A 15,719-nucleotide genomic window follows, 5' to 3' on the forward strand; every position below is an offset into this window, starting at 1 on the left:
CTATTCCTGTCTCACTGTACCCTCGTTGCAAAATATAAACTCAATGGCTGCCATTCTCAGACAAAGAAAATTAGTAGCAGCATTCTACTGTTAAAATAAACGTTAGTTAATTATCTAATGTTAGATTAATAAAGCAAGTCTAAAATTTATCTAACAGTTTATAAACAGTGCAACAAACAATGAAGGTATTTTACTTCGATGGGTTCAAAATATGATGATATAAGCAATAAATAAGTACCTTTGTGCCGAGGAATAACAGGAAATATCTAACATTGTTTAACACAAATAAAGAGCTTACAGAATGCACGTATTTCGGGGTTTCAAGGAACCCCTTAATTCAAAGGTGTGAGCTTCTAGATGTAAAGACACCCAGCAAAAGCTACCCAGTAAAGCTTTTACTGGGTGTCTTTACATCTAAAAGCTCACACCTTTGAATTGAAAAAAGGGTTCCTTGAAACCCCGAAACAAGTGTATTCTGTAATCTGTTTATTTGTGCTAAACAACGTTGGATATTTCCTGTTATGATGACATAGTTTTTTTTTCTAAAATAAAACTTGAAGGCAAATTTTTTTTTCAATAATATTGCTCATAGTATATGTCGACCTGACTTTTTAAAAGTTTTACCGAACTGGAAATATCCAAACAGGAAATAAATGGCTGGTATCTCACTGTTTTCCTTGTCTCACTGTACCCATTTCTCCTCTACTGCTCTTTACCTGCTCACAACAGTTTAGTACTTTGTAAGTTTTTATTGCAGAAAGGATTGACGCATATAGTAGTTGAAGAATGTAGTTTTCGGCTTGATGTTATATGCGCTGCAAGAGGTGGACATAAAACATAAGTAAGATTGGCGAAGGTTTAGTACTTGGAGAGTCTTTTGATGCAGAAAACGTTGAGAGTGTATCTATCGGCTTGATGTTATACGCAGTGATGTTCCCATCAATATTTCTGAGGGAATACTCCCAGTAATTCGCTATGCCTAATATGTGTAAGTGATCATATATATAATGTATACGAGAAGTTCTTGAGAATATAAACCAAGGGGGATAGATTTCCGGGCTTTCCTTTCAGGGAGAAGAGTAAAACTCGTAAAATTAAAGTTTCATGTTTGCCTTAACTTTCGATAATTAACATTGATTAACTACCAGTGTAAGGATTAATTACTACTCTTTACGTGCAGCTTTACGGATCCCTTGTAAAAAAAACAGGTAGCTAAATCATTTCATCTGAGAAACGACGGGAAATAAATTCTCACCAGTCGTTTATCTTCTTCCTACTGTCACCCCTGGAAAAACAACTGCAAGGGAATGATTCAGGAATAACGGGAAGTTTTCTGGAATATCTTTAAATTTTTTATTCAAAAACGAGATGGGGGAAAAAAAACCCGGTTGCATAGACTATTTAAATATAATTACAAAAAATTGCTGCCGCTTGGAATTGTCTTTTGAATGAGTAAAGATAAGCAAATGAGATTGTACCCTTGGCGTCTTTTCAAAAGGCGTTGATTTATTAAGTGTTAAGAAACATAACGAAATAAGGTTACTTGTGGGAAAATATAATTAGCGTAATGATACTATTTTACTTTAGCAAAATTTAAAAATGCGATGATGTGATGATAGAACATGAATTATAAATGAAAATCTTTGTAGTTTGAGGGTATACGCTACATGTGTAAAAAATGTTTGAGAGTACTGTCTGACCACGGACTGTATGGAAAGGCAAACATCCGGTTTAAAGACGGAAATGGACAAATCTATTAATTTTTAGGGATGTCAGCGTTTGCAGATGTATGCCTCTAAATTAAGCAGAGTCTCATTCATATGAGTGGAACACGCACATCGGATTTTTATTTTTCTCCCTCATTCAGATAGACTCGTTGTAACTGGACGTTTGCCAATTCCATACACTCCGTGGTTGAGCAGTATATACAGCGTATGTGAAGTATACCCTATGGGAGCACCCCTGGTCATACGTGTTGTTGGAGTTGTACACGTTCAACATTTATGATGCGTTTGATGAAACTTCAGCAATTTGAGTTATTTGCGCTTTGTTCCATTACTTTTGTAGGTTTCAATACAAAATATTACGGTTCAAAAGCAGGTCATTGTTTTAGTGCAACCCATATTTTAGTGAACAGTACTTGCTACGAGTTAGTATCGAAAAATATTAATTCATTTAGAAACAAACAGAAAAAAAAGAGTATCAGGACAACCACCACCGGCTTAAAAGTGCATCGCGAAACAGAATGTGCATGGAACAGCAGCGTGAGAAACAAAATGAAAGGCATGCTACAATGGCGACTATTTGCAATTGCATTATCTGAGAGAGACTTTGCCTGTCTTTTAAAGTTTCTTTTGTGTTTTAGAATCTTTTTATCAGTTCAAAGCTACGAATTTTAAGACAATAGATTTTCTAAAACAATTATTAAGTGTAAATGAATTGCGAAAGAGAATGTGCCTGTGGTATTCAAGGACTAGTTATGAAGCAAATTTAAGCAGCTGTTTTTTAACATTAAAATGAATTTTTCTCCGCGCTTCAATAAACGTTACAATGGAATTGTTATAATAAAGGAAATGTCTTCTTTAAATTAAAAATATTTTACGTAATTCATCACTTGCCTTAAAATACGTTGAACATAAATTCTAGACGTTTACATTTAGAATCACTTAAACAGTTATAAATAAATTGGAATAAATGAATGAATAAACAAACAAAAAGTAAAGATTGGACCATATAGAGTTTCAGCTTTGGCGAAAATATAAAAACAAAGGTAGATTGAATTTTTCCAGTTATTTGATTTTATCCAAATTACAGACATTAATTCAAATAAAATAAAATTCAATAATTTGCTGAAGGCTTAAAATATCGTAGATATTCAAATGATGGACCAAATTAACCAAAGCAAAAGTTAATTGACATTAACTTTTGCTTTGGTTAATTTGAACTTACAATTTAAATTCAGCATTCTAGAAGTGTTCTTTTTTTTCCAAAAGTTTGTTTTTATGAGAAAAAATGTTGTTTTTTGCTCAGATAAAAGTTTTTTACTTTTAGTATTTAGTTTTAGCACACTAATGAAATTAGAACAAACCGATTTTAAAATTATTATTGTATGAGTCAAACAATGCAGATCGAGTTTTCAGTGTGTGTGTATGTGTGTGTGTTTTTTTAAATAAAGTTTTAATTTGAATTGAACGAAAATAAAGCACATTGTTCTAAATCTGGCAAATCATTTCAAAAGAATTGATGCAAAGTTTTAAATTTTAAACATGCAAACTGTCTTCAGTAAATTTTCTTCATTAACATGTGAAGGAAGAAAAGACTTCCCAATTCTTAAATTGTTTTAAGACATACTTCCGAAAAATGTTGAAATATTCGAGTTTAGTTTGTTGATATTTTGAGATAACTTCTTTTTTTTTGATTAGAAAACCTTAGAATGGATTAATTTACTTCTTTTAGAAAACAGAAGGTAAAAAGAATGTATCGTGATAACCAGCGCGGAAAATATTCTCTCTGAAATGCAGTAAAACATTTCAAAGGAAGTGAACTATTTAAAATTTTAAATATGTACTATTGTGTACTGTGTATATTGTACTGCGTATTATTTAAAATTTTAAACGGTGACTAAATGCAAATAGTCTTCAATAAATTAACGCGAGCCGTATCAAAATATTCAATTTGCATTTTCTCCTCCTATTGTTCAAATTACAAATTAACTTTGGTTTTGCCCACGAAATACCGACAACGTGGTTATGATACTAAGAGACCGCAGTTTCGTTCTAGTTGTATCAGTCTGGAAGTCAATAACCGGGCTAAAACAAATAATCACTCATTGAAGCTGAGATTACCAACAAATTGGTAGCTAAAATAAATTTGTGTGTAGTTCTGCTTTACCCCTGGCTTAAGGCAGTAACTTACTGCTTATATACTTATGTTTTTCTTTAACAATGAATTGAAGTGTGAGGTATTTTTTTTTTTTTACAAAACGTAATTACTATAAATCTTGTGTTCAGGTTCTTCAAAAATTTAAGCAAGTCAGGTTGAGTTTATGCTGTTTACAATAAAACTTTCAAAACCGATTTTTTAATGATAGAATAACCTTTATTTTTTTTGTCGCGTTTGTAATGACGACAAGGTACATCATTATGATAAAGTTATACATATGCTGAAATATTTGTATATGGCACAATTGGTCAAAATTAATATATTTGCATATGGCGACATGATGTGTTCGGAAGAAGCACACTAAGGCAAAGTCTCAATGGCAAGAAGGCACATGCATTAAAATAGCGAGTCACTGGCAGTGGGCGAAAAACCATCGATATAGGTAGATAACAAAAGGCTGGGTTGCAAAAGAGAATGGCGATTTAATATTTAAAAAAGGCAAAAAACTAAAAGAATCAAAATCAAGTTGTTGATATAATTACTCTATCTTCTCTTTGAAGTTAGAACTCCGCTTCCAACCCTGTCGGCTTGTCTACGGCGTTGAAAAAGTCGTTGAAAAAACAAAAAAGCAAAAAGTGAGTCACTACTGCATTGGTATTGGCTGCAGTTCAGCCAATCAAAAAGACAAAAATGGCTCTCCAAAAATAAAGAAAAAACATTTTTTTTTGTCATGCGCGCAAAATATTTTCACAAAAATGTTCTCTTTCTTATGTTTTTCTTTCAAAAGATTTTGCCGTGATTGAGGAAAAGGAACCAGGTATGGTGAGGAAAAAGGAAAGCGGGAAACATGATTCACCCTAAGTAATGCCATTTTTGTGTTTAAAGAGCTTTACTTCAAAAAAATGAGTTCTGATCAGCATGGTTATCTTCGAGATCATATATTACAACGACAAATAAATAAAATAAAAAGAGAAAAAATATTTTCAGTTGTAGAAAAGAAAAGTAGAAACGATCATTTATCATGTATAGTTGACTTCCTTCAACATGTTTTTATTTATTTGTTTGATTTTCTCCCACTTGAAGTTAGTAAAAAGAATTTGAAATAATTTTTAAAACAAGTTAATTTGAAGCAATGAACTATTTTTGACATGAAAGCCTATAAGGTCACAAACTGAATGGTACTATATACTGTCATCCCCGATTAACCGGGTACCGGATAAACGAATGTCCCATTTTTACGAATAAAACATCCCGGAACCGAATATTTCCTCATAAACAGGGTTTCTTCAGCAACGGTAAAGGTCCTCGTTCAATCGAATAATTTTCCCGTATAATAGAATAATACTAAACAGTTTTCGAAACTATTTCTGTCTAGGATTTTTTTTTAAATAAATTAGAATTAAGTTAAATAAGAATAATTATGTACGTAATAATAATTATGTACGTAAGAATAAAACAATATTTTTCACCATCAACGAACGAGAAAAACCTTCATTTTTTTTATCAAAACATTTCCACTATTCTATCCAATATCTTTTTCATTGCCATCACGAAAAAAAAAAAGAGAAAAAATTAGACTGTCGATAATTTAATAAAATAACACAAAGATATATACACATGTCAGACCATAATAAATTGATAAATATTAAATGTAAAACACGGCAGATGAGGAGGGAAGAAAGAAGTTAGAAAAATATTCCTAAAAACCTTGAGCAAGCTATCCACCAACAAAATTTTTTTCTAAAAATAATGCATTGAAAAAAGGTGCTAAAACAAAGATTTCATGCTCAAGTTGTAGGTTACATTTTTATAGCTGTCATCATTACCTATAATATATACCTACTAATTATTAAACTATTTTGTGGGTTACTTAGCTTATTTAAAAAACTTTTAACCAGAAGTGTTAAATATTTCCTTTATATAGTTAATTATTTATTATTATTGCGTTTTAAGAAAAGTATTTTCAAATTAGAAAGATGAAAAAAAAAAAAAAAATCCTAGCTCAATCAAATACACAGCTTCAGAAACGTTTAATAAAAAATTATAATTTAAGATTAATGGAAATTTTTAGTGCTTTTTTGACTCTTTTTACTCTTTAAAATTACATATTTAAAAGTTTTTGCCAATCATAAATTTTTGCATTTTGATATTCAAAGATAATAAAAACGTTTATCTATGCTTTTTAACCGGTGATAACGTTTTATGTACTAAATATAGGACCATGTATAAAACCATTTAGGTCTAAAAATATAAACTAAGAACAAAAAAATAAAAATTGAGGATTTAATAGAAACCAATTACTTGAAAAAAATTCAAATTCCCTCTGAATAGGTAATTTTTGATTGGATCGATATTTTTGCTAACGAAAAATATGGAAATGGTTCAATTTCGTAAAATCTCAGTAGGCATGTTGCATTGTAAGTTATAAAAGACTTCTTCAGTTTAAAAATTTTTACTTTCATGCATTTAAATTATTATGATAACGAACTGTCAGAACTCATTTTTGAAAAATATATGACTAGTAAGGACAGTTCATTTCATTAACGCTAATAATAAGTTTCAAACTCATTGCAATCATGTTTTGAGTAATATTTACAAAAGGCTTCAATACCATTCTGAAAACTACATGCTAGAATTATTTCAAATCTACGTTAAAATACAAAAATATTGTTGAAAACCAATTGAACATTTTCAAAAGTGAGTGCAAAAAAAGTGCATTTTGCAAACTGTGCCCCAGTAGTTTTCGTTTTAACGTAGCGTAAAATCTCCACCTAATAACCACAGGTTAAAGCATATTCCTCACTGTCAAAGTTTTTTTTGAAAAATAAAACTTAAAAGCTTTAAAATTTTCTTCAGAACCCCCATTGTGTAAGTGGCCAAATAAATGCTATGGATATCACCATTCATGCATGTACATAAATGTGCTTTTTAACAAAAACATGCTTTAGTGGAAAATGACGTCAGACAATAAAACTCTAGTTGATGGATGGCGATAGTGAGAGCACCCATAACTCATTTGGCCATAGTTTCTATTTAATGCACTATTTTTTATATTTAATAACACGTAAAAGTACAAGTAAAGGTTTTCCATCACTTTGTAGTAGCAGAAAACCAGAAAACTTACAAAATAAGCATTTGAGTATATATATATATATATATATATATATATATATATATATATATACATATATATATATATATATATATATATATATATATACATATATATATATATATATATATATATATATATATATACTAGAAGGGGAATGATTGAACGAGATGGAAAAACAGGTTAGTCAGAGAGTACAGTGAATCAAAACATGCTGTAAGGTCAAGGGAGAGGATATTTTGAAGATTTAAAGAGTGGATGGACAGTTTTTTAGGAAAGGCGGAAAAAAAATCAAATTGCATAAAATTGATTTTGTTCACATAGTTAATTTCTTAAATAGGAAGAGGTTCTTCTTCTGAAAGCAATTTGAAAGTTTTCCAATTAAATTTCATTGCATCTTCTTCGCTAAGAGTGCAAGCATTATATATATATATATATATATATATATATATATATATATATATATATATATATACACCTTTTTTTTCTTTTTCTTTTTCAGAAGAGTAACCTCTGCTAAAATAAAATTCTATGACTATGCTATACTGGTAGTTCATGCTAAATATAGTAGTTTTAGTAGCCAGAATCAATGTATATTAATTGTAGTGTAAAAACAGTTTTCTAGGAATCAAGTAGCAAAACCCCAAGTCAAGTTAGCGACATTTTTGCATCATGCGAGTTTCCACTTTGTTTCATTTGGATTCAGGTAGGATTTAAAAGTAGAATTATTTATATTTTTGATGTTAAAATACATAAATATCATACGGGAAGAACTCTCCAAAACTCGCATGTTTAACAAATGTTTTTAATTATATAAAGACAGGACGCAGATATTTTCGAAATGTCCTTTCGTAATGCAGATCAAGTATGATCTTATAAAACCCCCTTTGCAAGCTCTTTCTAAAGCTAATCGTAAAACCGCCTGATATGGTTTGATTTTTCAATTTTTCGTGTATGATTTTTACACGCATTAAAAGCATTTATTTTTTCCAAATTTCCTTTTATATGCTTAAAAACTTTTTTAATTTTTTTCTGAGATTTATACGAAAAATATATAAAATGAAGAAATTTTCTACGGAATTAAAAAAATAAAATAATTATGTGTTCTTATAATGAATGGTTTTAGTTACAAATTTAAAACAGAAAAATTATTTGATATTATAGTAAAATATACGAAATAATGTTAACAACTTAAAACAATTAAACACATTTTTTTTCCTACAATTTAAAATAATATGAACGAAAGGAGTGAACAGCAAGAAGACAATTCTTCAACCTCTTATTTTTCTCTCAAGCTTGTAATGTGTTTAGGAACTCGAAGGTAAAATAGTGACAGTAAAAGGAAAGTTTTATTGGTATTCTTACTCTCCTTATTGAACTCACGTAAAGCTTTCATTTAACGTTATAGAACTACAAATAATGATTGTTTTATGTGAAATTTTATTTGAACAATAACTGTTATCCCCCCTCCCCCTTAAATATTGTTACTTACTTCTTGAAAATGATTTTGCATTTGTCGCTAACTATTACGTAAAAACCTAATAAAAATAGTTAAAAATATATTATTCTTGTACTTTGGTTGATTTCTTCATTTGATATAAAGACTTTAGAAAGAAATATAAGAATGTTTAAATATAAAAGTATAGATACAATTAAAAGAATGCATTGCAAGTTAATGAACTTGCTTGAAAAATGTATAAATACATAATGCATCATCGAGTAATAGCTACACTGTAAAAAAATGCCAAAACGTTACTGATTATTTCCGTTGAACGTTGCGGAATTTCACATATTAGCTCGTAAAATCAAGTATCTTTGCAAAAAAGTTTCCCGAATTGCTTCAAGTTGCACGAATGCAGACTCCTAACTAGTATGAAAAATATTTTTTAGCTACCAGTTTAAAGATGAATTGAGTGTATTTATTAAGTGTACCGTCTTTAGTTCGATTACAGCCCGTCCAGAATGACTAAGCTCCCAATGATAGCGAATACGTCTCCGCATAGTTGCAGCTTTGCAAAACAAGAATTGCAGGCAAAAAAGGTGCTCGATTCTTACTTGCAATTCTGCCTTAGTGCTTTGCTCACGGTTGTATTGACGCTTCTGAAACTTTCTTAGTAGCTTTGGAAGTTTCTAATCAATTCTATTAATCCTACGGAATTTCCCTTGAAGGCTCTAGACTGGGTTTAACCGGTGAGATCACCATATTTATTAGAAATATTTAAGAATAATTTCAGTTAGGTTACTGATGTTTAGCGGAAAACGTTCCTGGTTTTTGCAAGATATGTTACTGCAGAAATTGGGCACATCAGCTGCCAATTATTTTCCAGGAACGTTTCTGAATCGTTTTTACAGTGTATGGTTGCTATTTCTTTACTCTATATCAGTATAGTATACGATGCAGAGCTCAACTAACTCAATGTTGCATTTATACTTTAATAGAAAACAGAATTATTAAACTTGGTCAAGGATATACACTTTATACTTAGCTAAATAAGCTAAGTGTGCTTTCATAGAAATTGCTCTTGGGTTGTTATTTAAAAGTATTTTTAAGTGTTATACATTAAAGTGTTATTTTCATGAATTATTAAGGAATATTTGTGTACCCACAAAAGAATTATTAAGGAATATTTGTGTACCCACCCCCCCATTGAGAAATACTATAATGACAAATCCAAATTTTGTGAAAACTCGCATGAGCTTGACTAGCTGGGGATCAAGACATGAAGGAATCGACTGCTGTGGATACTAACTTTTGCGGAATGCATTTCTCCATCTGAATGTGGTCCATCAGCAGAATGTGACTTCTCCGGCAGATGATGTCCAACAGTATGCCGCTGCTCCTGTACGGAAGCCAGTCTGCAAGGACCATGCTATATGACTGATAGGGCACACACTTTCATTGGTTAGTTGCGAACTGAAGCTTAGTTCACATATAGCGTTACAGCTGCTCATTGTAAAATATAGTTATGTTTTTGAAAGAAATGTTTCTTTTTTTTTTCTTCCTTTTACATAGCAAAGGAAGTATTGTATTCGCAAAAAAATTTCACTGAAATGTTAACCTTAATTTATATTTTGCTCACCCCCGAGTGAATGCTGAGCTTTTTTTTTCCCCAACCCGACCACACGTGCACCACCTGAGAACATATGGACACCCAAAATATCTATTTTGACGATCCCCGAGTTAATTACAACATATTTTCTCGTGACGTCCGTATGTACGAATGTGCGTATGTATCTCGCAAACGGTATGTTTTAAAAAGTTGAAATTTGGTATGTAGACTATTAGTGGGGTCTAATTGTGCACCTCTCCTTTTGGTTGCATTCGGATGTTTCAAGAGGGGTCTTTTACACTTTTTTGGGAGAAAACCAGTATTAATTTCAATGAAAACTCAAGTGATATTATAATTGGGTGGACACTTGACGATGTGTCACCATTCTTTTGGTCGCCAAGTTGGTGAAAAATTTGGCAAATTTTTTTTATTTGGTTTCAATTTGGTGCTATTGGCGACATTTGGAGAGTTATCCACTGAATTACGCTAAAATACTGATCTGGGGGAAATCAATCTATGTAAAACTCTTTTTAGCTTCGGTTGGCAACAAAATAGGGGTGAAAATATATAAATTGTTTCCTTGCTTATTCTAAGGCACTATTATCATTAAACTGGCGTAAAAAGAAGTCATTTGATGCACACATCAGCTCGTTTAAATAAAAATTAAACCCTGGAAGGAATACTCGCAATACGACTCTTTTGTACTGGATATTTGAAATTTCATTTTGTCGGAAGAAGAATTATCACAAAATGCGAATTTTCCTCATATAATAAAGATAAAATTGAAAAAAATAAATGAAAACGTATCAATCATTTCATCAATAAGAAATGATTCTAAAAATTAATAGACAATCGAATCAACGAAGTAAATTATAGAATACATTCTCTTTGACAAGCGCACATTGATATCTAGAATTAAACCAACTCATCGGACTGATGTGTGTTGCTCTCTGTCTTTTAAAATCACAAATAAAAGTGTAAAATTAAGAACGTCAATTTAGGGAAGTAAAAAACTGCTTAGTTTCTTTCAATTCGATAACGGAATTTCACGAAATCTTGACGAAATTCCAAGAGATACTGGATCTTTTTTTTTAAACATTACGATAAGCGTTTCCATACATCAAAAACGTCTAATATAGTGTACGCACATCAAATGAGTAGTTTTGTATTTTTCACAAGAAATGAACCTAGAAATTTTTGTGATATTTGTTTTAAAAGAAAATTATGCAATCATGCAGTATTTGTTGCATGACAATGAAAGAGGTGAACAGAAACTTTCGGAAGCTTTTGAATAAAATATTTAAAATATTATTTTATTCAAATTCATTGGTTATTAAAATACTTTAGGCCTGAATTGACTTCTCGCTACAATAGTTTATTGCTAAAAGTAGCGCCAGCTTTGTTGAAAGAGATCGTTTGAAAGAAATTTTTCATTCTATGAACATGATGTTAAAGTTTATTTCAGTGAAGCAAATTTAGGATATATTCTGACACTTAATATCTTACTTCGGAAACTGACTTTAGTTGAAAAAATATACATAGAATTTTTGTATCTACAAATTATTTCAGGATCAACAGTATGTTCAGGAGGAAACAAATAAAAATGAGTCACATTAGAATTAATGTGTCACTACAATTAATTTCTATTTGTCTTAGATTCTTTTATTTTGTAAAGCATCATTTCTATAGATCTGAAGATTATTTTTAACATCGTAAGTCTTTCCAGCTGGTATTTTTGCTTTATCATTTTTAACTCTAAAAATGCAGACACTGTTGGATATCAATGTCAACTGGTTCCGGGGGAGAATCAAAGTATTTTATGGCCATCATGTTCCATCGGTTTCTTAAGTATTCTTTTAAGGATTTCTAGTTTACTGCAAACTATACGAAAACAAAAGGAATCCTTGCTTTCTGCACCAAACCGCATTGCTGTTGCTCTGTGAATTGTAAGAACACTAATGCCTATCAGCAAGAAGAAAGAAAGAAGAATCAAGATGTTTTTGATTTGTCGTTAAAAGCGACTGTCGTAAAAAGTAGTAATGACACTGCACAGTTTTTTTGCACTATTTCTTGGCAAAAAATAAGAGCTCAGTCTCAATGAAGTTAGAGTCCTCCTATCTTTTGAAGAGATTTTAATTTTCGTGTTTAGTGATTTCAAGCATTACCATAACTTAACGCGTTTTGGAATGGAATACATTCGATATAGGGTAACAACAATAGACTGGACGTAAAAAAGAAGGAATGACGAAAGATTAAGATCAGATGCAAATTTAGAACTAATTCTTATTTGTAGGATAATAGTAAAAATTTTATACATCACTACTTTTTTATGAAATACTAAAAAATTGCACTAATTAGTCATAGTTTTTTTTCAGTAGAAATTCTCATAAATTTCAATAGGTGTTGGGCAAGTCACCTTCTCTGAACCACAACTAGACAAATTTCGATCATATTTTTTTCTTAGTTATAATGATCTGTATAAGTGGTATTCTAGTTTATTGCAAACCATACAAAATGAAAAAAATGAATCCTTGTTGTTTTCAGTGTGAAGTCCATTTGATTGTGTTAATCATTTTAAACATAATATAATTTTAGGCAGTGAAAAGTAAAGGAATGTAAGTGACAAAATTGAAAATTTGGAGATAACCAGTACAAATGGTAGGTGAACCTCTCCTCTGTTTTAGGGCAAAAGATAGTACTAGTAGCCCTGGTAGTGCTGCTATGAAGCATGATTTGGAAAAAAAATTAAATGACAGCCTACCTAGAACCTTATCTATAAACGAGTTTTACTAGAAACTTTAAAATGTCCACTTACATCCCTTTGATTTTCGCTGTCTCATTTGTACTTCTTGAAATATATTTACGCCTTGCCTACAGTTGGGTCTCCGTTTTTCTACTCCTTATGCATCGCAAATACTTATTTATCGATAGTTTCAAAATTCATGAGATCAATATGGAGAGAAAAAATGTTTTGTAATGTCTAAAAAATGGTGTCCATAGATGTAAGGGGAGCTTTCCTCTCTCATGATAATCTTTACAATAATAAAGTTGAAAGACTCTCTGTTTGGATGTCCGGAGGATGTCTGGATGTCTGGATCTCTGTGACGCGCATAGCGCCTAGACCGTTCGGCCGATTTTCATGAAATTTGGCAAAGTTAGTTTGTAGCATGGGGGTGCGCACCTTGAAGCGATTTTTCGAAAATTTTGATGTGGTTCTTTTTCTATTTCAATTTTATGAGCAAAAATATAAGATGGACGAGTAAATTACAAAATTATCATAACGTGAAACCGTAACATGGGCACAAGCCAATTGGCGAGATACGAAGTTATCATAACGTAGAACCGTAACATGGGTACAAGCCAATTGGCGAGAAAATTCACCATACATTATTTTTAAATACACAGGCGAACCAAAAGACCTTTTAATTTTTCTATTACGGGCAAAGCCGTGCGGGTACCACTAATATTTCAATAAAGAAACTAGATCAGTTTAGCATTTCAACTAGCTAAACGTTTTTTCTTATCGATACTATTGCTATTGTTAGGGATTTTTCCATGGATAATTTTCCCTATTATTGGATAAGTCAGTTAAATACAATGGTCGTTCATTGCTTTATTGAAAGAAAACTTGCTCTAGTTATGCATCACCTATCTCTTTTTTAAATACTTTATACAACCATTTTTTCTCGACAACTTCGTTTTTAATATATGAAGGTAGATTGGATTTTCGATTTTCCATTATGCAACCATCAATACAAGAAAAAAAAAATGTGATTGTCCTAGCGTCTATTAATTTAATATTTCCTTTTTCATTGATACCAAAAAAAAAAAAAAAAAAAAAAAAATCATCAAACACTCATAACGTTATAGTAAAAGTGGGCAGAAATGTTGCGCTACATTTTGTACCTTTTCTATTTTCTAAGTAAAACTGTTTTGATATCCCACAATTTATGTTCTATCAATTTACTTTCGTTAATGTAAATCAAGGAAAGTATTTTGCATTAGAAGTAAAAGCTAATGTTAAAGAAAGATAGACTCTCGTACATGAGTGATAAAAACTATAAAACATATTCAGCAAAAATTAAAATATTAGGAGATTAAAAAAAAATAATTACTTATACCTATTTTTAAAGAATACATTTTTTTAAATTCCCTCAACCAGAAAATTAAATGTGTACTTTGTTCTAGCATTAAAAATAATAACATTCTATTGATTATTTGAAATGTATAGGAATATGCTCTTAAAATTCTGAAATTGCAATCTACATATTATTCTATAGATATTTCTAATATCTGCGAGTAGAATGTTAGTAAAATTCTATGTGAATGAAACTTTACCTTAATACTTGATCGAATCAAGTAATTTGTCGTTGCATATGTGAACTAAGCTTTAGTAGTCAATGTTTGATAATTTCAATTTAGAATTTCCATTTATTTTGGCTAGAGAAGTAAGTCTGATGCACATACGACATTTTAAGATCACGTAAAACAGTACATTGTTACATACGCACATTGCAAAATTACGGGTTACCTCTGTGCTCGCAGAATATAATTTCAATACAGTAACCAGTAACCCTTTAATTTTTCTTTCTATCCTAAACTAGTTAACAATAATAATGGAGAGAAATCGTAGCATTTTAACTTTAAAAAATTGCAAATTTTCGATTCTTTTTATAAATTATAGGTAGGAAGACAAGCTACAAGTTAAACTTTTTAAGATGCCAATATTCGAATTAAACAATTTTTCAGATTCATAATCACTACTCAAGTTATAGAAAAAAGAATCATTTGAGCTTTCAAATGCTCACAGCCCTCGCACTGGTATTTAATTAAGGCTTTTAATGAATCCACTGCAAGGATTAATTTGCAGCTGTCAAACGTATTTTGAAAGTTACGTATTTTTTATGAATTCGATGGAATTTAGACTTTTTACGAATGTATGTAAGATCTGAAAAGGGTTCTCTTACTTCTGTTGCTGGAAATTAAGCCCTGATCCACTGATTCAATCGCATCATAATCATATGTAATAATGTTTTACGTTTGCATTAATTCACAAAGAAATTTCTATCCGTGCATAAATGTTGTTTTGCAATTTATGTTTAAAAAAAATGTGACTTAGTTCATTGTTAAGTCAAGAAATTTTCTTGCATAAAAAAAAAAAAAAAAATGCAATAACGAACTTTTAGGAAACATACATGACTAAATATTTCACATGTTCGTGCAACTTTTTATTTTCTGCTTGATTCCTTTTGAATCATTATGAATTGAGTCCTCGGCCATACAGTCGTTCTAAATTTACAGGAAAAGGGAAAGCGGGGTGAAGTGAAAAAAAGGGGCAAGTGAAATGGTGAAACATTGCCACGCCACCTATCAGAATTTATTTTACTATGGCATTAAATAATTGGTCGAATTTGGATTTCAGTCGAAAAAAGGTTATCTCTGAAAGTCAAGGTACTTATTAATACAAGCCATTTTAAAAATTTGATACTGATAATGTACTTCTATGTGGCATGCGAGAAATTATTTTTGTGTTTATAAAATAAGTAAGTTATTGTACATTTTAAATGTTAATTGAGACCTACTGAAGATTAGTTCAATACTTATTTATTTAATACTGGGTACATTTTGATTTGAATCGTGTAGGACAGTTTGTCAAGTGCATACGGGGAAAATTG

The 15,719-nt window shown here is 30.7% G+C and overlaps 1 protein-coding gene across 1 annotated transcript in view; it reads right to left on the reverse strand.

The window, feature by feature from the left end:
• Positions 1-15,719, reverse strand: part of LOC129220757 (coiled-coil domain-containing protein AGAP005037-like) — a 141,138-nt gene that overhangs the window by 15,227 nt on the left and 110,192 nt on the right. Inside the window, exon 22 of the mRNA XM_054855186.1 lies at positions 9,745-9,850. Within this exon, the coding sequence (XP_054711161.1) occupies positions 9,745-9,850 (106 nt within the window). The remainder of the gene's footprint in view (positions 1-9,744; positions 9,851-15,719) is intronic.

This window comes from Uloborus diversus, chromosome 4, assembly GCF_026930045.1.
Source record: "Uloborus diversus isolate 005 chromosome 4, Udiv.v.3.1, whole genome shotgun sequence".
In the NCBI taxonomy this organism is placed as follows: Eukaryota; Metazoa; Arthropoda; class Arachnida; order Araneae; family Uloboridae; genus Uloborus; species Uloborus diversus.